Genomic DNA, 27,143 nt, shown 5'->3' with positions numbered 1-27,143 from the left:
CGAATCAATGAACATGCAAGCAAGTTCGGAAGAATCGAATGCTCTATCCTCACATAGATGAGAAACACTGTCTGAAGGCACAGTCGGGTTCACTGATAGTACCTGATTTACTATAGACAAGTTAAACAACTGAAATAAATCTAAACCAAACAAGTTCACTGCAGAAGAAGAACGAAGGACGTAAAAAGACACAAGTTTTGTTTGTCCCTTGTATGTTGCAAGAAGGCTGCACTGTCCTAACACAGGGATCTTGTGACCTGAATATGTAGTTAGCTTAACATTGGCGGCACGCAAGGGAGGTGTGTACGTGTCTTTATTGATCAATGAAACTGCAGCTCCGGTATCGAGCTGGAATGGGATCACGTTGCCATCAATGTCCAAGTCTACAAACAGTTTATTGTCCTGCTGACGACAAGAGCGACTGTCTCGTGCAACGTGAACAGACACTGGTACAGAATCACTCGCTAATTGACGTGATTTCCGGCGACGTCGACGCACACTTTTTGTGGGACGCACACAGTCACTGTTAGCGAGAGTGGCACTGGGCGGAGTGGAATTAACTACATGAATTTCCATGGGTGAAGGTTCACGAGTCTGAGTATTCTTGGTTCGATTCCGGCGCGAAGCAAAGGGCCTGGAATGGTTTTTAGTGTCCAATCTGAGCTTTTTCTGGCAAACACTCTGAACATGTCCTTTTTTATTACAGAAAAAGCAAATAGCTTGGCGTGACGGGCAATTCTCACGCGAATGTCTAATAGCACACCGCGGGCATGACTTTAGTACTGCATTTGCATGCTGGCGAGGGACACGTGGCTGCGCGGACGTGCGCGAGGGCTGTTTACAGTTCCGTGCAGGTCGCCCGGCGGGCCGGTTAATATGACACACAGCTGGCGAAGTTTCAAATGATTCCTGAGCAAAGTCAAGTGTGTCTTGCCTATCCAATATGTGTATCACTTGTTGAAGGGAGGGATTGACTAGTTTCAAAATTTGCTCCCGTATACGAACATCAGAAACGTTCTGTGCAATTGCATCATGTACCATAGTATCTGAAGAAGGGAGTCCACATTCACACTCAAAAGCACAATCCCTTATAAGGCCTTGCAAAGTAGCAACCCACTCCCGATTAGTTTGACCGGCCGTACGTTTGGTACGAAAGAACGTATACCTTTTTGCAACGACATTGACTGATTCCTTGAAATAGGCATCTAATGCAGACAAAATTTCTTCATAAGACAGAGTTGCTACGTCGCGTCGGGGAAATAATTTCACTATCACACGATACGTTTGCACCCCTACACACGCCAATAAATGAGGCTGCCGCTCGTTACCTTGAATTCTGTAGGCGGCGAGATGAAATCCAAATTGGCGTGACCACTCCGTCCAGCTTTCCATTGCCGGGTCAAATGGCCAGAACGGGGGTGCAACAGCATGTTGTGGCTGCGGTAGCGGTGAAGCGGCGGCCGCCGCATCGGTTTGCATTGCACGTTGACCCTGGACGAGCTGTCCAAGGGCATCCAATAACGCCTGCGTCTGCTGATTCTGCAAGCGATAAAATTTGGACAGTACATCTGGAGATAGTGGCGAAGCCATGACACAAATAAATTAGAGCAATACGAATGCTAAAGCCTCTTTTGAGACTCATCGCCAAATATGTTATGTCTAGACAAGACAGCCTAGACACAATGAGAGGAAGCCGAAATGCACGCTATAAGCTCACGCAGGATGGCGTGAGGTCTGAAACAGGATACGTAATGAATGCTATAAAGAAAAGTACGTACCTGCTGGAATACTTAACTTTAATTCATCATTTGTATACATCGTTCTTGATGAGACATGCTTCATACGATAACTATCAATTGCTATGGCGCCTTGCTAGGTCGTAGCCATTGACTTAGCTGAAGGCTATTCTAACTATCTTCTCTGCAAATAAACGAGGCTTCGTCAGTGTTGCAGCGCTAGCTAAGTCGTCCGTACAACTGGGGCGAGTGCTAGTAAGTCTCTCGAGACCTGCCGTGTGGTGGCGCTCGGTCTGCGATCACTGACAGTGGCGACACGCGGGTCCGACATGTACTAATGGACTGCGGCCGATTTAAAGCTACCACCTAGCAAGTGTGGTGTCTGGCGGTGACACCACACAAACCTTCTGCAAACTGCTGCAGATTTCACTGCTGGGCCAGCATGCAAACCATTCAATGAAACATCATCAATATAGGCTTTTGGAGCTGAAGGGGCACTCGTGTACCCTTGATGACTACATGATACAAAACTTTATGCCTCACCTGGGCCTGTCAACACTGACATTGGACTGTTGATGACTGGAAACATGTTGCCTGGTCGGACGAGTCTCATTTCAAATTATATCAAATGGATGGACGTGTACAGGTATGGAGACAACCTCATGAATCCATGGACCCTGCATTTCTGCAGGGCCTGCATGTCTGCAGGGGACTGTTCACACTGGTGGAGGCTCTGTAATAGTATGAGGTGTGTGCAGTTGGAGTGATATGGGACCCCTGATACAACTCTGACTGGTGACATGTATATAAGGATCCTGTCTGATCACCTGCATCCATTCATGTGAATTGTGCATTCAGATGGACTTGGGCCGTTTCAGCAGCACAATGTGACACCCCACACATCCAGAATTGCTCGAGGAACACTCTTCTGAGTTTAAAAGCTTCCACTGGCCACCAGACTCCCCAGACATGGACATTATTGAGCATGTATGAGGTGCCTTGCAACATGCTGTTCAGAAGTTATCTCCAGCCCCCTCATACTCTTATGGATTTATGGCCAGCCCTCCAGGATTCATGGTGTCAATTCCCCCCAACACTACTGCAGATATTAGTAGAGACTGTACCACACCATGTTGCGACACTTCTGCGTGCTCGCGGGGGCCTTACGTGATATTGGCAGGTGTACCATTTTCTTTGGCTCTTCAGTGTAGAAAGTGTCACAATGGTTGCAGCTAATTGATAGACCACATGGCTGTTTTCGCAGGTAGTGTTGCTTCTGATGAGATAGTGTAAGCATGTAACAGGAATGGAGTAGGAACTGCTAAGTTGTTAGATTGGGCAGGTCTTCCACCTGGATGCTCTATGGGGATGTGATTCCTGTGGCGAGGGTTGAATTGAGACTGGCCCGGGGATGGATGATGATGATGATGATGATGATGATGATAATGATAATTTTGTGTAGGTTGTGTGGGCAATCGACTACCACTTCAGTATTGGTGGTAAGGATGTTGGGTAAGATTTCTCTCATTTCAGTGCATGATGATAGATACTCAAAGCTCTGACAAAAGATGTGGTTCAGTTGTTCCAGTCCATGGAGATGTTGGGTTACAAGGTTGGGGGGGGGGGGGGGGGGTTGTTCTTATTTGTAGCTGATTCTTGAGCATGGTGGGAGGACAGGGAGTGTGAGGATACAACACAGGAAATCGGTTTGTTGGCTGTTGTGCTCCCAGAGAAAGGATTTCTGTGCTTGTTTGGCAGAAAGATCAACCTAACCTTGCACATCAAAGATACTAACCACTACCTTCACCAATTCTCCACCATCTTTACTTCCTGGATCCCTACTCATCACTGTTGATGCCAACTCTTTATGCACAAACATCCTCATTCCCGTGCCCATGCTGCTATCAGACACTACCTCTCCCAATGTCCTTCAGACTCAAAACCCACTACATCATTCCTCATACACCTTACCTTCTATATCCTGACACACAACTACTTCTTTGAAGATTAGGCATACAATTAAATCTGCAACACAGCACCCTCAAATGCCAACCTGTTTACGGGCCATCTATAGGGAACCTTCCTAGCCTCCCAAAACTGCAAACCTATAGCCTGTTTCAGATTCATTGATACTTTCGTCATCTCCACTCAGGGCCAAGATACCCTATCATCATTCCTTCACAACCTCAACACCTTCTCTCCCATCTTGCTTCACCCTGTTGTCCTCAGTCCAGTGTGGCACCTTCCTGCATGTTGATCTCCACCTCGCTGATGGCACCATCTACACCTCTGTCATCATTAAACCCACTAACCACCAACAGTCCCTGAATTTTGAAAGCTGTCATCCCTTCCACACTAAAAAATCTGCAGACAGGTTTCCCATGCCATATTTTTACACAACCTAAAGCCTTCTACAGCCCCAAGAATCAGCTACAAAGGAGAACTCTCATTGTTACCTAATATCACTTTGGACTGGAACAACTGAACCACTTCCTTCGTAAGGGCTTTGATTGTCTTATCATCATGTGCTGAAATTAGGGACATCCTACCTAAGATCTTTCCCACCCCTCCTAAAGTGGTCGTCATCTTCCCACCCAGCCTAGTCCATCCCTATATTATTCCCACTCCCAACCCCTTGCCACAGGGATCATATCTCTGCAAAGACCAAGGTGCAAGACCTGCCAAGACCACCCAGCATTTCATACTCATCACAAGCTTATCCCACCCCATCAGAGGCCTACCCATCTGTTAAAGCAGCCATGTCACATAACAACTGTGCTGCAAACATTGCACAGCTTTTTATGATGGTATGACTGCCAACCAGCTGTCCACCAGAATGAATGGCCACTGCCAAACTGTTGCCAAGGACAAAGTGGACCATCTGGTGGCACAACGTACAACTGAGCATTACATGCTCAGTTTCAGTGGCTGCTTCGTAACTCAGTCCATGTGGATCCTTCACTCTGTAGCCAGCTTCTCTGAACTATACAAATGGTAATTATCCTTGCAACTCATCCTTCTGTCCCATAAATGACCTGGCCTCAATATCCGGTAATGCACTGTCCCTACACCCTTCAACCCACAGATTCCCCTTCTTCCATCCCATCACTACCTCCCATTTCATATTCACATATCACCTTAAATGAGCACTGCTCCCCAAACTCGGACACCTGTGAATCATATGCCCATCCAGCCACGCATCTGCCACCCCTTCCTCCCACATTCCTAGTCGGCAAACTGGTTGCTTTCCCCCAAGCCACTAGCCACCAACCCCCACTCCCACCCTCTCCCCCTCTTCCTTCCTCTCCATCCACCCATCCCACCTGACACAACCCCAACATAGTCCACCTGCTAAGCTACAACACTGGCATTGTGCATGCAGCTGGTGTCATGTAGGGGCACAGATGTTTTTGAGCAGTTAACTACCACAGTTGAAAAGTTTACATTAGGGATAAAGTTAGACGCAAATGTTAACAACTGCAATAAATTCTCACTAGAAGAATTTCCAAGAAAGTCTGTATTAAAGTCACCAGCAGCCACTATTACATTTTTCTTTATGGTTAAGTAGACCAATAGAGCTTCAAGGTGATGCATGAACAGATTTCTATTTTCTGCCGATGGTCAGTGTAAACTTACTATTATAAAGGATTTGTCATGAAATTCTACTCCTGTTGCATACTTTTACATAAATGAAATAGATAATAAAAATAAATATGACAATTTCTGATGAATGTGGCAACTCCTCCTTTTTCAATTTCTGCTGTACAGAAGTGAGATGCTAACGTAAATCCTATAACCCTTAACAAATCTATACTAGTGATTACATTGAACAATGGAAAATCCAGGATGGAATGTAACAATATTATGAAAAGAAAAGTTGCTACTCACCATGCAGCGGAGATGCTGAGTCGCAAATAGGCACAACAAACAAATAAGAATGAGATGGTAGAGCACTTGCCCGCGATAGGCAGAGGTCCTGATTCGGAGTCTTGGTCTGGCACACAGTTTTAACCTGCCAGGAAGTTTCATGCCACAAATAAGCTTTCTGCCAGCAAGGCCTTTATCAAAAATAAACCACACACACACACACACACACACACACACACCACACACAAATGCAGCCGGCCGGGGTGGCCGAGCGGTTCTAGGTGCGACAGTCTGGAACTGCGCGACTGCTATGGTCGCAGGTTCGAATCTTGCCTCGGGCATGGATGTGTGTGATGTCCTTAGGTTAGTTAGGTTTAAGTAGTTCTAAGTTCTAGGGGACTGATGACCTCAGAAGTTAAGTCCCATAATGCTCAGAGCCATTTGAACCTTTTTACGCAAATGCAACCCGCACACACATGACTGCAGTCTCTTGCAACTGTGGCTTCAGTTGCCAGAGACTGCAGTCGTGTGTGTGTGTGTGTGTGTGTGTGTGTGTGTGTGTGTGTGTTTTGTCTACTAGTGATTACACGGTGTTCAAAGAAGCAGATTAGGTCTGCTGGGTTTGATGACTAGCAGCCTCTGAATATTCTGCTACAATATATATAGCTGGCATTTCACACTGACAGAAATGTTATCTGGAGAGAATAATTTGAATTACACTGTTTAGTCTCTTTCTCAAACTGAATGTTTGTTTCTATCCTAACCTCTACCTTCCCCCTCCTTCCCTCGCTGCCTCCACCCCCAACCCCCCCACGCCCCCCACCCCCCGCCGCACACACACGCACACTGTTTACCAGATCTCTCACACTCCACATGGTACCAGAAATGCCAGTCAACACTATTGCGCAGTAAAACCAAGATATTTTCTTTGATGAAATTTGTGCAGAGTTAAAACCCCTGTTACCTAATCCAGACCAGCACCAGGAAAAATAAATAAATAAATAAAGTGAGCTGCTATTTCAGTGCTAATTCATCCTGTGACAACTGTCCTACACTTCTAGTATGAGAACTACCTGGAAACAAAACTTTCTTACTTCTTACTGGTTTCCGTGCGTACTTACTTCTCAGTTTCTTACTGGAAGTCTGGTGTGCCTTGTCGGCACTTACATCTGCTGGAGGTCCATCAGTCATGACCTAAAGAAACAGGTCAGGCTTTTTTTTCCTGTTTACAACAAAGAACAAAGCTGCTGGAAGAAGTACTAAGCCTGTTCCATCCATTATGTGTTGTCATTTTCATCCCTCTGCCCTGTTCCCCTTTCCTAAACAGTTCAGATCTTATGTAGTCTAATTTAGTTCCACCTGAAGGGTAGCACTTTCCCATGCCTGTTCTGCTAACTTCCTATCTCTACTGCATATTCAGCAAAACCACTGAAGAACCTCATTGGCTTCCTCAGTTCCCAGACCACTTAGTCATCCCAGTGAAAAACTGAATGCAGGTATGATTCTGGTGTATGCTTTATCAGTGTGTCAGCAGTCAAATATTTAATGTATTGAAATTTACCGATAGATCCCTAACACCCTTAGAAATGAAGTAGTTCGGACTAAGAAAATGTTTATGTATGAATTTTTTCTGAATTTCAGGAAAATCTTCTTGCAGCTTCTTCGCCACATGTGCAGATTGTCGAGAAGATCCAGCTTGTGGATGGTGTGATGATGGTTCAGGTACAGGTCTAGGGGTGTGCCTTCCTGGTGGAAATCTGAGACCAGCACAAGACTTCCCTTGCCCTTCCAGCCTCTGGTACTTCACACAGTGCCCAAGTAAGTTACTCATAGTAATGAGAGATAACATCTCTACTATTGGGGTGTAGGGTACTGATATAATGTTGACTGTTTACATTCCTAGAATGCTCACATTGCTTTATTAAAGCCCGAGGGTCAAACACAGATTATTGCTTTCTTTGGTGACATTCTTACCAACTAAGACATCCAGGAGCAACTTGCACCTGTGATGAAAACTTATACATGTTAACCCTTGTCTCCTCCTCCTGTGCAAGTTTATCATTTGATTTGTTTACTGGTACTGCATGCTGTAGTCTGCTAGAGCAATGCTAACGGTCTCTCTTTTCTGTTCTTCCAGTGGTGCCATTCAAGTCAGCATTCTGTGTCTTGTTGCATGGGAATCCATGAGAGTCTTATTTCCATTATTGTTCAGCAGTTCACAAATGAAGCCATATTTATGTTACTTGGACCAGCTTCAATATTTCTTGGTTATTACATGACTGGCGACAAGCTTGGATTGATTTCCGTATGTGCAATCTTTAAGTTCGGTTTTATCAGGTTAATTCATTATGGATGCCATGCTACAGGCCCTGATTAAACAGCTTACTTTGGCTGTGATCACATTCTTGGCTTCTATTGATGGACAGGGTACCGTCTGTTTAGCTTCAGACAAGGAAGTGTGCCAGAAGGCTTTACTCTGTGTAGGAGGGGGGGGGGGGGGGGGGGGGGGAGTCATTGGCAGAAGTTCCGCAAATAGCACAATCTTTCAGTTTCTCGGGCAGTGATTGGCCAAATTGAAGTGTAGGACAAGGTTGCAGTAGTGTCACAAGATGTGCCCACTAGGATGACAGATAGATTGCATGAGGAAGCAGCAGTGATGATGGTAAACATGCAGGCCCACTGTTGAGCTGAACAATGCCCAACCAAGCAACTGCAACTGCCCCAGAGCCAGAGTCAGTGTTTTCTATTTCCATCTTGCCCTTTCCGTTTTGTCCAGCACATATGTTCAGCATGCCCTAATCGCTGGCCTACTTGTAATGCTTGCCAGAGGAAAGGCCACATCACCTCCTTGTGTCATTTGTCAAAGGTTGCTCAGGATAGGATCATAGACTTAAATTGTGTGACTCCAACACTTGTGGCTTCACCCAAGTTGTTTATTGAGTTAAGTGTTTTTCCGGCTACAGGTCGACAAAGGTGCTGCAGTGATGTTATTAAATTCTTAAACCTATAAGAGTTGAGGCTCGCCACTGTTGCCACCGATCACGCGGAAGCTGTTCATTTACAACAAACGGAACATTGCACTGTTGGGACAACGTGTGGCATCTGTCTCTTACAAACCAGGGGTTCGCTCCATAACATTTTTAATGGTAGCTGATGCCAGTGTTGATAACCTGTTTAGGACGGATGCATTTCAGGTATTTGGATTTTCTATCACCGATACAGTTCACCTTCAGTCTGATCAGGTACTGTGTTGGAAACACTGTGTGAGGAGTTTTTGGCCTTGTTTGCAGAAGATAAAGGATGTGCTATGAATTTTTCTGCTCATATCTCTTTGAAATCCACAGCTTGGCCTCACTTTTGTTGTTCTGTTTTTGTAGTCCTGAAAGTTCAAGTAAAAGCAGAATTGGACCGATTTCAGTCTCTAGAAGGGGTGCAACCTGTTACGGCTAGTGGATGGTCATCTTTGCTAATTGTGTTTTGGAGACCTTGAGGGAAACTTCGTCTCTATGGCAACTTTAGTACTATTGTCAATGCGCAGTCGGTTATGGATACGTATCCTCTTCCATGCCAGGAGGAACTGTTGGCGAAAATATCAGGTGCCCAGTACTTTCCTCAAAGTGTATCTGCAGCTTTGTGTGGGTGAAGAGTCTCAGTGAGTCCTGGTTTTGAATGTGGCTCTTCCATTTGGTGTGGCTAGTGCCTCTGCTATTTTCTGATTTTTAGAGCAATTGACTATGACTTTCCTGGGTTGCATTAATTATCTGGGTGACGTTGTTGTTATGGGTTCCTCCACAGCCTATTGCGTGAAAAATTTGTGCACTTTGTTTTCTGTCTTACAGTCAGCGGGCGTATGGTGTAACCTCATGAAATCTGTCTCTCTCTCTCTCCCTTTTTTTTTTCCAACCTTCTATATTTTATTTGGGGTTCGAGGCCTCGCGGGATGGGGTTTTCCCACTACCAGACCACATCTTCACTGCTACGTCTATGCCTTGTCCCTTTCCACAAAGGAGATTCAGCCATTTCTAGGGAGGATAGCCTACTACCATAAATTCCTGTTAGGGCAGCCATATTGGGCCACCTGTTGCATGCCGTTTTATGCAAGAATGACCTTTTAGCTGGTGCCTAGATTCCGAATGTACTTTTCAAATGTTGAAATCCAAACTACCCTCAGCCCCTCTTTTTAGCTAAGTTCTCTCCAGGCCAGCTCATAGTTTTGGTGACTGACACCTCACAGTATGGCCTCGACGCAGTCCTAGCATGCTGATATGCTGGCAGCTCTGAATGATCTTTTTCCTTTGCCTCTGTATCTCGTACTCCGGCCCAGCACCATTACTTTCAGTTGGAAAAAAAGGCTCTTGCCATAGTCCAAGCTCAAGAAACTTCATGTTTTTTTTTTTTTTTTTTTTTTTTTTTTTTTTTTTTTTTTTTTTTTTTTTTTTTTTATATATATATATATATATAGCTCCAAATTTCACCACATTACTGACCTTGATTTCCTTGTTTAACCCTAACACTTCCTTGCCTGACAAAGCAGCACACCACCTCCAATGCTGCGCACTGTTCTTATCTTGCTACAATTACAAAACCAATTTTCAACCTGAATCTAGACATGCCAGTGGAGACACCTTGTCCTGCCTTCGTGTGAGAGCTGATAGCAACTTTGATCATGAAGAATTCCTTTGCTTCCATATTGATTATCAAATGCAGGCCACAGTTGAGGGTTTCCCAGTTATGAGCTCTTGCATGGTATCTGCTGTTGCCACCAACCCAGCTCTCTGCCAGGTGGTTTTGTTTGTTCAACAGGGCTGCATCGATAAACCACTTTGTCAGGCTTTGGACCCCATGCGCAACTATTTTTCCTTACCAACTGTTTTTTTTTTCCGTACCATCACATCAACCTCTGTGACTGAAAGGGTTAAAATCTAGATTCTTTCAGTGTGTATGCCACTTTTTTACACAATTCCTATATATAGGGTGTCCCATTTATCTTGACCAGCCTAAATAACTGTTTGTGCTGATGCGAATTACAAAATATTTCAAGCATATGTTCTTTAGCCATCAGGGGAACATCAATCAGCATGACTGCCTTTGTTGTAGCTTCATTTTTTACAAAGATATGAACAGCGGTATGTCTCTTTTAAATGGCACCCTGTATTTTTTATTTGGTAATTCATTTCCTCTCCTAAAGACCTATTCAAAAATGTATCACAGTGTACCATTCACTGAAACACAATGTTGTTTATTAAATAACACAACATTGATGTTGGCGCTCCCAGCGCTTAGTTCAGCTACTAGGGATAATGGAACACATCCACGTGCTGACGTTGACAGAGGACAAATATAAACATAAGTAGAATGCACACCCATCACTCTGTCAACCATCATTAGTTGAAGAATTGTGTGAGTAGATTGTACACCAATGAAGAGAAGGTAGAAATGCTACTCCTCTATGGGGAATGTATGTTAGCAGAACAGCCTAATTGCAATACTGTTTTCTTATGTACAGGTACATTTAGTGCAGTAGTTTAGTGCTTCTAAATACTGTTGTGTAGAGTAGGCATACAGTAAGGCTGTCCTTCCTACAAACTGCATCGACATAACGTTTCTTTTGTTGTTGTTGTTGTTGTTGTTGTTGTTGTTGTTGTTGATGTTAGGCAAAATGCTACCTAGGCAGCGAAACTGTACAGGGAGCGATATCCTGACAAGAACCCACCTTCCCGACGGATGTTTTCTTGTCTTGTTGCAACGCTTCAGGAAACGGGAAGTTTCAATCCACGACAATGCAATCGTCATCGAGATTAGCATTCCTAAAACCAGTGTATTTCGTATTCTTACACATCACCAGATCAATCCTTACCATGTACACCTACATCAAGAATTGCATGGGAATGATTTCCTGATTCATGTACAGTTCTGTCAGTGGGCACTTCAGCAAGTCCTCATGAACCCAAACTACTTCTCCAATGTTCTATATACTGATGAATGTTCCTTCTCACATGAAGGACAGGTAAATACAAGGAACGCATTATTGGTCCTACGACGACCAACGATGGCTTAGTGAGGTGGAACATCAGCGTCAATAAAGAGTTAACGTCTGGTGTGGGATGCTTGGTACTACAATTATTGGCCCTTATTTCATCAGTGGTAGTCTAAATGGCACAGCGTATGCTTCCTCCTTTTCTGGATGAAGTGTTGCTAAGAACCAGAATGCTTATGTGGTATCAACACAATGGATGTCCAGCACATAATGCCTTGTGTGCACGTCATGTTCCGAACCGAAGGTATCCTGCCATATGGATTGGTCGAGGAGGAACAGTTACTTGGCCTGCTAGGTCTCCTGATTTAAATCCTGTGGACTTTTTTCTTTGGGGATGCATTTAAGACGTTATCTATCGTGATATTCCAACAACTCCAGAGGACATGCAGGAATGTATTGTGCTTGCTCGTAATTGTCTTCAGCAGGCGACACTAGGAGCAGTAAATAATCCTTTCATTCAACAAGTGCACCAGTGTATTGGTGTCCAGGGTCACCATTTTGAGCACCTTTGAATGTTCTACTCCTGGGCAATGGTACAGGAGAGTCAAAGTCAGTTTTGTGTTATGTTTTTACATGGTTTTTATTTGTTTTCTGACAACTCCAGCAAGTGGATGAGTTTGTGATCCCGGGCTCAAAGTCAATGTTGTGTTATGTAATTAATAATGTTGTGCTTCAGTGAATGGTACACTGTGATACATTTTTGAATAGATCTTTGTGAGAAGAAATGAATTACCAAATAAAAGATACAGGGTGCTATTTAAAAAAAAGTCATTCGGCTGTTCAAATCTTTGTAAAAAACAAAGCTACAATGAAGGGAATTGTGCTGATTGATGTCCCTCTGATGGCTAAAGAACATTTGCTTGAAACATTTTGTAATTTGCATCTGGACAAACAGTTATTTAGGGTGGTCGAGATAAATGGGACACCCTGTATAACCCTCTCAATTAATATTTGGATAACCCACTGACTTCAATTGCCTGGCTGTAAACTTCATCCTATATGATTATAACTGCTGAAGCACTTTTTGGGGATCTCTGTTTTTGACGGTGTTTTGCTGTTGTCCACAGAAGACCTCTCACCCAGAGTAGTCATTCCCACCACTTTACAGCACAAGGTTCTATGCCCTCTTCATCAGCGCCATTAGGGAACTTTGTTTACTAAACTATTAGCTAGGAGACATGTATTTTGGTCAGGGATTGATGGTGAAATTGTCCATTTTGTCACAGCTTGTGAGTGTTGCGCCCGACAACAGCCAGCTCCCAGGGCATCTCCGTTCCCCCTGGCCCGCTCCACACCAACCTTGGCAATGCATTCATGTAGACTTTACAGGTCCCTTCTTGCATATACCAGGATGATTCTACATCTACATCCACATCTACATTTATACTCCGCAAGCCACCCAACGGTGTGTGGCGGAGGGCACTTTACGTGCCACTGTCATTACCTCCCTTTTCTGTCCCAGTCGCGTATGGTTCGCGGGAAGAACGACTGTCTGAAAGCCTCCGTGCACACTCAAATCTCTCTAATTTTACATTTGTGATCTCCTCGGGAGGTACAAGTAGGGGGAAGCAATATATTCGATACCTCATCCAGAAACGCTGCCTTTCGAAACCTGGCGAGCAAGCTAAACCGCGATGCAGAGCGCCTCTCTTGCAGAGTCTGCCACTTGAGTTTGCTAAACATCTCTGTAACGCTATCACGGTTACCAAATAACCCTGTGATGAAACGCGCCGCTCTTCTTTGGATCTTCCTTGATTCCTTTGAAAGGGCTGCTCAATTTCCTTCCCCTTGTTATTTGGTCCCTTCTCCCATATCAGCCAACCAAGCTGTCTCTGGCTGTTCAGGCCAGACTGAAACTGGTACATGTCAAATGGGAGCAACAATTCGCATCGGAGCAGGAAAGGGGGAAGGATAGCAGGGTGTGAGTGGGGGAAGGGGAAACTGCTGCCTGACGGAGTGTGCAGGGACTAGATGTGGCACACAAGGCTACCTGGTGCAGCAGTGGGAAGATGGAGGTAGGTGGGGGTCGGGGGGGGGGGGGGGGGGGGAGGGAAAGGAGAGGAGGATAGAAGGGGAGAAGATCAGTGGGAGCATTGGCACAGAACAGTGCATAATGAGGGTGAGGAAGCATGAGTTAGAAGGAGGTGATAGGACAGATGGGGTGGAAACTTTTGGGAGGAGGATGTTGGGACAGTTGGTTACCATAGGTTGAGGTCAGCGTGATATTAAGGGGAGGATCCAGAACCATTGAAATCAGGCATGTTATGTTCAGTTACGTGTTGTGCAATAGGATGGTCCACTTTGTGTAAAGATGACACTGTGTTGCAGACAGGCACATTCATCCTGTGGGTACCTGATTGACAGTCACACCAATATAATGCTGAGCAATTATTGCTGCTGAATTGGCCGCTTTCATAGGTGCCCTGGCTTCTGATGGGATAGGATAAACCTGTGACAGGACTGGAATAGAAAGTACTGTGTGGGTGGATTGGGCTGGTCTTGCACCTGGGTCATCCAGAGGGATTTGATCCCTGTGACAACGGGTTGGGTTTGGGAGTGGCATAGGGACCATATTAGAGCATGATGACAGATAATCAAAGCCCTGAAGAAGGATGTGGATAAGTTGTTCCAGTCCGGGGTGGTAGTGGTTGATGGGAGGGGTGCTCCTTTGGAGGTGGTGGGAGAATTTGGGGTGTGTGGGGATGGCACGGAAAATTTCTCTGTGGACGAGGTTTGGGGATTAGTGCCTGTCTGTGAGTGGAATTGGTCTGCCTGTCTGTGAGTGGACAAGTCCGCAAATTGGTTTTCCGTGCCATATCTCCACATACCCCAAATCCTCCCACCACCCCCAAGGACCACCTGCAAAGGACCACCCAATATTACAATGGACTGGAACCACTGAACCACGTCATCGTCAGGACTTTGATAATCGGTCATCGTGTTCTGGTAGGAGGGATATCCTACCAAAGATGCTTCCCATCCCTCCTAATCTGGTGCCTCCCCCCCCCCCCTCCCCCGCCCCACACAATCCTAGTCCATCCCTATACAACGCCTGATCTCCACTGCTTGCCACAGGGATCATATCCCTGCGGAAGACCAATGTGCAAGCCCTTCCCCCATCCAACCACACGGCACTTCCTATCCTGTACCAGCTCGGCTGCAATCATTGCTCAGCAATTTGTATTGCTGTGAATAGCAACCAGCTATTCACAGGATGAATGGCCACCCTTAAACTATTGCCAAGATCAAAGTGGACCATCCTGTTGCACAACATGCAGTTGTACATTATTTTAATGGCTGCTTTACAATATGGGCCATCTTTATTCCCCCCTCCCCCCACTCAGCTTTTCTAAACTCTGCTGATGAGAGTTATCCTTACAAAACATTCTCCACTTTCGAAATCATCCTGGCCTCGACCTACAGTTTCTACTGCCTCTATCCTGTGAGCCTCCAACGCACGTCTTCTCACCCTCATTGTGCACTGCTCTCTGCTAGAGTACCCACCAGTCTTTTCCCCTTCTGTGCTCCTCTTCTTTCTACTCCCTTTTTTTCCCCTCCCTCTCTATCCCTTAGCCTCGTGACACACTACACAAGGTAGATGTGTCTGCCACCTCTAGTCCTTGCACATTCCATCACATAGCACTCTCCCCTCTTCCACCAGCTGTACCATACTATCCTTCCTCCTTCCCTACTCCACTATAGTTTGCTGTTCCCCTCTGACGCATTTCAGTTTGTCTGTCCTGAGCAGGCAGAGATAGTGGTCATGTGTGTGAGGTATGCTTGCTTGTGTCGATGTAAGTGTGGTGATGGTGTTTCTTTTTAAGTCTTTTTGCCAAAAGCTTAATACATAACATTCTTTTCATTGTGCCTGTCTGTAACTAAGTGTGTCATGTTTACAGTGAGTGGCAATCTATCCTTTCCTTTTGATAATATGCTTCATGACATTTCTGTAAAAGTCTGATCAAATATATGTATCTAAAACATTCTGGAAATATGTAGAAGTGAATGAAATGTTAGGCCATAAAATGGTAGTGAATGAAAATAGGGCAAGTGAGTTAACTTTGTGACATTTTCATTTAAAAAACCAATATTGTTAATTATGCCAAAGTCATAGAACATAGATGTTTAAGATCAGTTGCATGGGACTTCCAGTTAAAGTTCTTATCAATATAAACACCTAAAAATTTATTCCATGTTTTACAGACTACAAGATGCTATGGACTTTTAAGACACACCTTAATTTTTAAACAATTTTTTTTAAATAACATTTTTATCATTAGATTGCAAAGCCATACTTTAAAAAAATTCGTAGTTTATAAAACCAAACTGACTTTTGAAATCCCTGAAAATCATCATCTGAACTTTCTTCTTCTTCTTCTTCTTCTTCGTCATTGTTGCCCTCTTCATTATATAAGATGGTCTTCACTGCCATCAAAAGCGTTACTTAATGTCGCACCTCTTGAAAGATTTAACAATAATGACTTCTCTCCCTCTGTACCGTGACTGTTTTATTCACTGACACATTTGTTTGATTGTAAGTTGTGTTTGAAGCTCCCTTCAGTGTGAATTCATGTCGGGTTTCATCCATTTGTTTCATTCCTCTCTCATATATGCTTTAAATGGTTTATGTATCAAGATATCAGGAGATTACAAATGTGAAGTGAGTCCTCCCAGAATAACAGCAAGCTCTGTATTTCCCTGTCTCAGTTTTTCTTTCACAGAATTTTGCAAATGACTGCTCAACTGATCTTGCACAAGAAGAGAACTCTTTTCCTTCTCTCCTGCACCCTGTTAATTCATAATTTTGTACCAGCCTCAGCCATCCAACTCTTGTCATGTGCATGATCAACACCATCTGGCCATATTTCAGAAGGTTTTGGCATTGTTTTGTACTTGAAAATGACTATTGGACTAAGTATAGTCCTGTCAAGCAGAACATGAAACGTCAACAGTGTAGTGCATTTTTTCATGTCCAATTGCTTTTGATGTTACAGTTTTCGCACCTTCCATGGAAACAGTTCTGTTATTCAGCACATCAAATGTCGGAGGAGTTTTGCCCATATTTGCTATTTGGCTTAGCTCCATACTGGTTTCCTTTCAATGTTGAATACTAAAGCGATGGAATGATTCGCATGCTGGAGTCCACGATGCTTCATAAACCTGTACCACCATTCAAATCTGCTGTTAAAGTTTGTTAAGCTCCACTGTAGCTCTAGGCTATGAGCATGTATTTGAATCATTTTTGTATTCATTCCAATGCCATTGTGACAGTGCCCTTGAATCTATTTCAGTACGTCATCGTCTAGTTTTGGCCATTTTGCATTCAGTCTTGTATTTACACATTTAGTCTTCCTCTTTTTTTTTTTTTTTTTCAGTTCTTCCTTACTAGCCTGCCAATCATGAAGTTTCTATGCAAACTGAGGTTGCCAGTATCAGCATTAGTACCTGTGCCTGCCAGTGCACTTGTTCTGCCTCAGTTATTTCAAAGCCCATACCTCCACCCAAGACTGCAGACAAGACTGTGTTGCTGCTGTTGTGGAGCTCCCCGCCCATCTGAAGGTTCAGCCTGGTCCGCCATCCAGTGCTGCTGCTGTTACTGCAACCACGGTTGTGGCCCCAAAGTCCACGCAGGGCAGAAAATCCAAGTCAAAGCATTAGCCTATAACAGAGAAAGGAAACCACTGTCTGATGATGTTGAACTTGTCCTTTCTGATATATCTCTTCATTTCTCATCAGAGTAAATGGAACTTGATGTCGGACTGGGGCAATCATCTTGCCGCAAAGCTCAGCCACCTCATATCGTAGGCTCCCCTCCCAAGTGGAAAGACAGGGTGAAAGTACAACCCCTCTGTGATAAATGGTTCCCATCCTTCAGTGGAACGTTACTGGGTTCAGGATTCATGTGGAGGAACAGAAGCTCCTAGCACAGGAATGCCCAGTGTGTATCCGTTTGCAGCAAATGTATTTTTAAGCGTTTGATACCCCTATCGTACAGAGTTATACCATCTATTGCAAAGATGATCCGACTGGGGAAAGGGCCAAGGGAGGTGTTCCTGTGTTTGAATTGTGCACACCACTCCTCTGCTCTCCCCCTGATACTGATCTGCAAGCAGTTACAGCTGAACTTGAAATTCACACGTGTCAGAGGATCACATATTGCTCACTATGTTTACCTCCTTCTGATGCAGTAGACTCTGAGGCCCTCACAGATCTTCTGGAACAACTACCTCACCCATTTCTCCTCTTGGGAGACTTCAATGCTCACCATGTCTCATCAGGCTTGACCTACACTTGCTCTTGGGGTCAGGTCTTGGTAGGCCTCATCATATCCCAAGAGTTGTGCATCCTAAACACTGGTACTCCCACAGTACTGAAACAGAGGCATCTACAAACAACAACCAGAGACACGGCTTAGCCACTGCCTGAATATTTTCTAAAACTATTGCCAATGCCAGCCAGGATCGGGCAGTTTGTCACTACCATGTGACTGTAGAGAGGGGAAAATTGGATTTCAGATCCACCAATTCTGAGACGTACAATTACTTTTTCTCCATGTGGGAGCTGGAGTCTGTTCTGTCTGAGACTTGTAAAACTGACCTGATCACGACCAGGATTTGCCAACTGTATCAAAGATAATCCCCATCAACTGCTTTAATCTCATGTGGCAGACAAGTGACTTTCCCATCTCATGGAGAGAGGCAATTCTGATACCTCTCCTCAAACCGGGAAAGGACTGAACATATCCCAGTAGTTATCAGAGTATCGCCTTAATGAGGCAATACTGCAATAACTGTTGGACCCTTTGAGTAGGAAAGATCTAGGAGCGAATGGTTAACCATCATCTGGTCTGGTTGTTAGAGACCAGGCAACTCCGTAGCTGCTCTCTGTGTGGATTCTGGTCATTTTGGTCCACTGTCAACAACTTGACACTGCAAGAGGCAGCTATTCAGCAGGCTTTTCTATGTAATCATCACTGTATTGCCATATTCTTCGATCTCAGTAAGGCATACGATACTACTTGGAGATTCTGTATTCCCACACAACTGCGTCAATGGGGCTTTCGTGCCAACCTCCTCAGCTTTATATGGTCTCTCTTGTCTCAGTGGTTTTTTAGGACCCAAGTTGGTGACACACTGTCAGATCGGTTTTAGCCGGAGAACCCTGTCCCTCAGGGCAGTGGTTTAAGTGATACTATCTTTGCCACAGCCATAAACAGTATCATGTCTACGGTAAGGAGTCCTGTACAGTACTCCTTATTTGTGGACAATTTTGCTGTTTTCTGTTCCTCCTCCAGTGCTGCAACAGTGAGCCATCAGTTGCAACTTACTTTGAGCAGGTTAGAGGAGTGGGTGGCAAAACAGGTTTTCCATTTTCTGCAGATAAGTGTGTGTCTGTCTCTGTGTGTGTGTGTGTGTGTGTGTGTGTGTGTGTGTGTGTGTTCACTTTAATCATTCTCATCATTTTTTAATTTGCCTGACTTGCATATGAGGAACACCATCCTACATTTTAGAGACTTAGTAGGGTTCCTGGGCCTCATTTTTGACTCAACATTGTCGGGTTGCCACACGTGAGAGACCTAAAAACCAGAATCCTCAAGGCACTGAAAATCACCAAGTGCCTTAGCCACAGATCTTGGGGAGTGGACAGAGCATGTCTGCTCCACTTTTATAGGACTTTCGTGCATTCACAGCTGGACTATGAGTGGACAGTGTATGGATCAGCAAGACATTCTTATTTGAGGATCATTCTCACTGTCCACCATGAAGGGATTCGGCTCACGGGTACTTATAGGACCAGTCCCATATCCAATCTGTGTGCTGAGGCTGGGGAACTACCACTCACCATCCAGCAGCAGCTCCTCATGGTGCAGCAGGCACGTAAGTTCCTTGCAGCTCCGACTTCACCTGCATATCATATTGTTGCTCACCCGACTCTGGAACGCCTTTTCTCCAACCATCCACGAGCCACAATGCCATTCAGGATCTGCGCGCAGCGTGTGTTGGAGTCCCTCGATGTGGAGCAAATACAACCCCAAATACAGTTTTTAACTGTGTTGCTGTGGCTGCAGCAGAGGCCCAGCATCATTTCAGATTTAGTGCAGTGCAGGAGAGATCACACTTCTACTTCTGTTTTTAATTTCCTATTATGTAACATTTATATGAGTACCACAACTATATCAGTGTCTTTACGGATGGGACTAAGAAGAGGGACTCCATTGGTTGTTCTGTTGTTTGCCCGGATTGTGTCCTCATGATCTGAATGCCTCAAGAATTTACGGTTTCTGATGCAGAATTATATGTAGTCTTGCAGGCACCAGAACAGATGCGACATTCTTCCAATGCCAAATATTTTATCTGCTTCGATTCCCTGAATGCCCTTCACTCTCTCCAATGTTTATACCCAGCAGATAAATTAACCCAGAAAATCCAGGGTGTCTGCCTCCCATTACAACGACTGGGGAAAGAGACAGCTTTCTGCTGTGTACCAGGGCACTTGGTGTTGCAGGGAATGAAAGCGCAGATGCAGCAGCCGAGGAGGCGTGTTGTGATCCTCAGGTATTTCAGTGTGCCATCGCCATGCATGCTGTCACCTTGTTGTTGGGGTGCAAAGTCATGTGTTGCAGGGAAAACAAGTAGCTGGAAGTGGCTGACAACAAGCTCCGTGTCATAATGCCCACTACAAGGCCGTACTTCCTTCCAGCCACATCGACAGGACGAGGTTCTCCTTACTTAGTTTTGCATGGGTCATAGCCCTACGATGCATGGATTCTTACTCCAGCAAGAGTGTCCTGGTGTGTGGTGCTTGTCGCGTGCAGATCACTGTGCGCCACATGTTATTGGACTGCGTTTTATTTTATGACCAGCAGGATGCGGCAGATTTGCCAATGGATCTGCACTCCATTTTAGTTAACATTCAAATGAATGTGGTTCAAGTTTTAAAGTTTTGTGAATTGTCCAAAATTTTTAACAAGATTTTAGGGAGATGTTTTAATTTGTTAACAGGGTGATTGACTCGCCCAAGTATTTTGTAAGTGGTCAGACAGTCATATTTTCCTGTGCCTTTATTTTAGCTCTTCTGTGTTTTGTTTTTTCTGTGTCTTAATTTGATGTATAGCTACCTTCCTTCTTTCTAATTTCTTTTAGTGGATATGAGGTGCACTCAAAGCAACCACACAGTCACTCGATCAGTGTGCAAAAGTTTTTGAGTTTATCTCCTCATTAGTTTGTTTTGATAACTGTAAAGGCGCTTATGACCTCAAAGTTGAGTTCCTATAAATTCCAAAAACACACACATACATACACACACACACACACACACACACACACACACACACACACACACACACACTTCACAGTTAATTTTGTAGATTCCTAATTGTGAAAAATGGCCCTGATTGTGAAAATGGCTCTGATTTCTGTGGTATGTGCCTCAGTAGTCTTTGTAGATTATTAGTGCTCTTGTAGCTAGTGTGTAATTTTGTACTCTTGAAACACCAAATAATTGTGTTGGAAACAATACCTCGATATGCCCATACAAGAACTTCATTTTTCTGTTGTTTGTTCGTGTCTCTAATTAAATTTATTTCATCTATGGGATTATCGAATGTTTGATGGTTTTCTTTAGAATAATGTGTCCACTAAGTTTTTAGGATAACTGTTATTTATAGTTGTATTTGGAGAAGCTCCGAGTCTTTCTCAATTTTTCTTTTTCCAAGGTAAATTGATCAGTCTGTGTATCATAGAGCGAAAATATACGAGCTTGTGTGCTCTTGGATGGCATGATTGGCTGTGGATAATTATGTCTGTTGACACTGGTTTAGGAAAAATATCGAATGTGTGTTCAGATTTCTCGTTTGAAATTTTTAAATCCGAAAAGTTAATGCTCTTATTTTCTATGTTTCCGTACTGAAATTAATTTTTTGATGTGAACTGTTGAAATGTGAATACAGGACATTACTCATTTCTGTTGTGCCATCAGATAGGATTAAAATGTCTTTGACACATCTATAGTAATAAAGTTTTTTTTTTTTTATTTATTTATTTATTTATTTTTTACTGTTTACGTGAACTTACTAATAATTTTCGTCAGTATTGTTAATGAAAATGTCAGCCAATGTACCCACTAGGCATGAACCAATTGTTACCCCATCTTCTTGGAGATAAATTTTTTTCTGCAATGAGAAGTATTTTAGAAGCTCTACTGTTTCACAAGCTTCTGCTTGAGTGATTTTCTTAAATTTGTAAAGGTTGTTTTTAACGATTTCAGTAATTTCATTTACTGGAATGTTCATATACATGTTAGATGCATCAAGTTTTCATTCTATGATACACAGACTGATCAACTTAACACTGGAAAAATAAAAAATTGAGAAAGACCTATGTCATATCGAAACATGACTGTAAATAACAGTTATTCTAAAATCATGTTTTAAGGATACAAAATTACCCACTAGCTACAGGAGCACTAACAATCTACCTAAGATTTTTGAGGCACATACCCCAGAAATCAGAATCATTTTCAGAATCAGGAATCTACATATTTAACTGTGAAAAACGCTCAAAATTTTCTATTGGACAAACAGGACGGAAAGTTAGCACATGACCTAAGGAAACCACGATTCTTAGCGAGAACAAGATACCAACCACAAAACACCTAACATAGGCGAATGACTTCAATTATTAAATAAGTTATAGGAAGCAAAAATCATGGATGTAACTGAAGAAATTGAAATTTGCATTCGTCTAAACAACCAGTATTCAGAATTTTAAATTAGCGAAAACACCTGCAAAATGGAAAATTCCTATGCAATTTTTTGCCAGTTCTACCATGAAACATTACAGAACTATAGAATGTATAATTGTCACAACACTCATTACTAAATATGACTGTAATGCAAAAAATCGCGTAACCATAAAGCAGTTTTTACTTGACTCTCATAGTTTTCAGTACTGTTTCATTAGAGTACTGTGATTGATTTTATATGTAAGATCTTTGTAACAACTACTTAAAAATGACATGTTCCCACAATAACAGAATGAATAGTTACAAGTTATTTTAAATTAATTACATAAGTCATATTTACAACAATTATGAGTGATAATTAAATGTAATTGAGAGCATGCATATATATATATATATATATATATATATATATATATATATATATATATATATATATATATATATATATATATATATATATATATATATATATATATATATATATATATATATATATATATATATATTAAAATAATTATGTAAAATAATTATAAGCTTCCTAGTGAAAGCATGTTAAAAACATTGACTTTATACATACAAGCTTTACAACAATTGCTGAAAAGTAATGTGCTCCTAAAATAGTGAAAAACCTTTTATGCATTATTTTCTTACAATTACGTGCATTCATAGGAGCAAGGACATACACTATGTGATCAAAAGTATCCAAACACTCCTAAAAACATAAGTTTTTCAGATAAGGTGCATTGTGCTGCCACCTACTACCAGGTACTCCATATCAGCGACTTCAATAGCCATTAACCATCACGAGAGAGCAGAATGGGGCACTCTACAGAACTCACGGACTTCGAATGTGGTTAGGTGATAGAGTGTCACTTGTGTCATCCATCTTTACATGAGATTTCCACACTCCTAATCATCCCCAGGTCCACTGTTTCCAATGTGATAGTGAAGTGGAAATGTGAAGAGACACGTACAGCACAAAAGCGTACAAGCTGACCTCATCTGACAGAGACCGCTGACAGTTGAAGTGGGTCGTAATGTGTAACAGGCAGACATCTATCCAGACCATCACACAGGAATTCCAAACTACATCAGGATCCACTGCAAGTACTACGACAGTTAGGTGGGAGGTGAGAAAACTTGGATTTCATGGCTGAGCGGCAGCTCCAAGCCACACATCACACTGGTAAGTGCCAAATGACGTCTCGCGTGGTGTAAGGAGCGTAGACATTGGATGATTGAACAATGGAAATACATTGCGTGGAGTGGCGAATCATGGTACACAATGTGGCAATCTTATGGCAGGGTGTGGGTATGGCAAATGCACGGTGAACGTCATCTGCCAGCCTGTGTAGTGCCAACAGTAAAATTTGGAGGCAGTGGTGTTATGGTGTTGTCATGTTTTATGGAGGGGGCTTGCACCCCGTGTTGTTCTGCGTGGCACTATCGCAGCACAGGCCTATATTGATGTTTTAAGCACCTTCTTGCTTCCCACTTCTGAAGAGCAATTAGAGGATGGTGATTCCATGTTTCAGCACAATCAAGTATCTGTTAAAAATGCACACCCTGTGGCAGAGTGGTTATACGAGAATAACATCCCTGTAACTGGCATGCACAGAGTCCAGACCTGAATCCTATAGATCACCTTTGGGATGTTCTGGAATGCCGACTTCATGCCAGGCCTCACCGACCGACATCGATACCTCTCCTCATTGCAGCACTCCATGAAAAATGGGCTGACATTCCCCAAGAAACCTTCCAGGACCTGTGAGAGTGGAAGCTGTCATCAAGGCTAAGGGTGGACCAACACCATACTGAATTCCAGCATTACCAATGGAGGGTACCACGAACTCGTAAGTCAGTTTCAGCCAGGTGTCTGGATACTTTTGTTCACATAGTGTACATGATACAATATACTGTACCACTAAAAATGTCCATATATCAAGTTATAATGCACCCAGTATATCTAGCGATATGCCTTGCTCCTGCATTAAAATCACAGTGCTTGTCACAGCTGCAGACCCTATTGCAGTGAAAATTATAAATACAAGTTCTGTTAATTGTCATTGATTTTCATTCACAGCAAACCTTTTAAAGTTATATAGATGTGTAAGATTGGCCCTGAACCTGAAAATATGAATAAGAAATTTGCTGCAGAAAGTCACATTCACTATTAAGACTTAAATTTTTTGGTTAAATTTGACTGAAAAATTGTAAGCAGTTGTGGAATATGATACAAGAAATCATTAAAAACTTTTTTTTTTTCAAAATTTTAAAATATAAGGTAGCAGACTAGATTATGATAATTTCAAAACAGAGGCTCAAAGTAAATGACCCCCCACCCCCCCTTTTGGTATTAAGAAGCTTAAATAAAACCACATTTGTGACTGAGGACTGATGATCTTTCTGTTATATTTTGCCGTTTTGGAGAGCCTCTTTGATGCTGTTGATTGGATCCTTAGTGATAGTACTTTGAAGTGAAGTGATATGAAGTGGAATCACATCAAAAATTGGTGAAAGAAAGACCTTGGAAGGTTTAAGGAGAATTCTGGGAAAGAACTTGGCAAAAATGCACTTATGGTGTTGGCAGCTTTTGTGTTATATACTTCTGTTGATAACTGTTTGTGTGGTGAATGAAAGAAGGTGAACATGATAAATCATTAGTTGTTGGTTGAATACGATAGCGAAATCAGTGAGAAAATGTTGTTCAGTATACGTCTTCGTGTTCCTGCCTAACCAGTACCAAAGCCAGCCAGTATCTTCCCTCACCATGAACAATGGAAATGGGGACCTTCTGAAAATACCCCACAAAGTTTTTGCAGCGATCATCGGGCTATGCCGCAGATCAGATCATTACCACAACCAGTTTTCTTACACTCAAATTTATTGGCTTTGCCAACTAACAAGCTTGCTGTATCATTGGATTATGAAACAATCTCCCAAGGAATCCTGTCATTCCGAGATAGGTACAATACAAGAAATAAACACAAAAACCAGTCACCAACCTAACAATCCATGATAGCCAGATCAATAATCATCAGTCTCGTGCTCTCCAAGTTGAAAACAAAAGTAATCAATTCATATTTTCTGCAGAAACAAGTCATTAGATTTAACAGTTTTAATTGTCTTTCACCAATGGAGACAAACTGCCAACAGCAGCATGCAGTGTAAGAGCCATTGGCACCCTAAGTGCTCGTTAACCAAGTGCATTGCATCTGCAAAGGAGACCATATAGAGGACTGTTGGTTAGTCAGCAGTCTGGGTGCTAGCCAGCCAGTACCTTCCCTCACCATGAACACTGAACCTTTCTCCCCTTAACTCATAGACACTGCAGCAGTCTTCAATTGAAACATTCCAACAGAAGCATGTGTTTTACAAGATTGATACTAAACATTAAATTGCATAGGATTTTCTAGTACTTAAGATGCCAGCTGCATGTTGGCTTAACACTGTGCAAGGTAAAGTTCCACACACTGGCCCTAAATGGACCAATCGGGCTTGACTGATTGCTATGTCATCTTCTGCCAAAGGCATCATTGGATGCAGTATGGAGGGCCATGTGGTCAGCGCACCCCTATCCCAGGCGTTGTTGGGTTTCTTGACCTTAGAACCACTGCTACTTGATCAAGTAGCTCCTAGTGCCTAGTGAGCCGTGCTGACCCATCAGTTATGGAAGCAGACTCAACCATGTGTCAGAATAACTATTTGTATATTTATTAGAATACTTACAATGTATTAGAGCAGATATTTTTGTTTACTCTAATTGAAAGGCTTAACTGATTCATTTAAATGTGTAGTTACTAAAATGCATAAGGAATTCCTAGGTTGTTGTAGCTGAACACCATCAAAATTAAAATGGTTTGCATGGCTTACTTAAAAATATTGACTTACTGCACTGAAGCTGCATGACAGCCAGATATTACAGATCATTCATTTTTTGTGATAAAATTATTAATGAAGGTTAATATCTTAGAGGAACTGGATTGCATATAGTGAACATTTTCAAAATTTAATGACAGTGAATTGTGACATTAATAAATGTTTGTGGAAATTTGATTAAAGTCTTTTCTAAAACTAAATTTGAGTTAATAATTGTTGGAGTGTTTGTGTTATTTTCCAACAGAACAAAATTAGCTGCTGGCAGTGTTACTGTTGAAAGGTCATGATATACACAAGGAAAAACAAGGCTTATAAGATGCATCTTCATGGGACATCATATTAATTAGGTTCAATTCAATTGAATGCTGACAGTTTAATACTAGTCTACATCCTATGTCCCATGAACCATTTCACAGAATTTCCAGGGATACCATGATATTTTAGTTCACTTAAAATGGTGTTTGATTCATTCAGTCATATGCAGCAAATAACTAAATCCTAGTGCCGCTATAAAAGTTACATTTTCTTACAACGTGTCATCTCTCTGTTTTAAAACATACGTAATCATTTTGAGACTGATCAAGGCATCCAATAGAATGGATCACAGTCAGTAAAGCCATTTGATAAAGAAAATGCAACAGTTTCCATTTTCAAAGTTGACTAAAGTAAGATGCTTTTAAGATGAAGACCTGGCCAGAGAGATATAAAAGTATGTATCAGGCCTTTCTTAAGTACAAAATTGTGCATCAGTCTTGTACTTGAATCCAGTCTCTTCCTTTTAGTGCCCATTTTCTTCCAGTTAGCTTCATGGGCAGACCCAAAAAATTTCACTCCACTATTGCCTTTTGAATATTTCTCCAAAATGCACGGCAGCAGTGATA

The 27,143-nt window shown here is 42.6% G+C and overlaps 1 protein-coding gene across 1 annotated transcript in view; it reads left to right on the top strand.

Moving 5' to 3' along the window:
* The window catches only part of LOC124606897 (attractin), a 289,667-nt gene that overhangs the window by 151,750 nt on the left and 110,774 nt on the right, over positions 1-27,143 (top strand). The window contains exon 15 of the mRNA XM_047138997.1: positions 7,245-7,421. Within this exon, the coding sequence (XP_046994953.1) occupies positions 7,245-7,421 (177 nt within the window). The remainder of the gene's footprint in view (positions 1-7,244; positions 7,422-27,143) is intronic.

This window comes from Schistocerca americana, chromosome 3, assembly GCF_021461395.2.
Source record: "Schistocerca americana isolate TAMUIC-IGC-003095 chromosome 3, iqSchAmer2.1, whole genome shotgun sequence".
Lineage (NCBI taxonomy): Eukaryota > Metazoa > Arthropoda > Insecta > Orthoptera > Acrididae > Schistocerca > Schistocerca americana.
The sequence above is the reverse complement of the archived record's forward strand: the minus strand, read 5'-3'. Positions and strand labels throughout refer to the sequence as shown.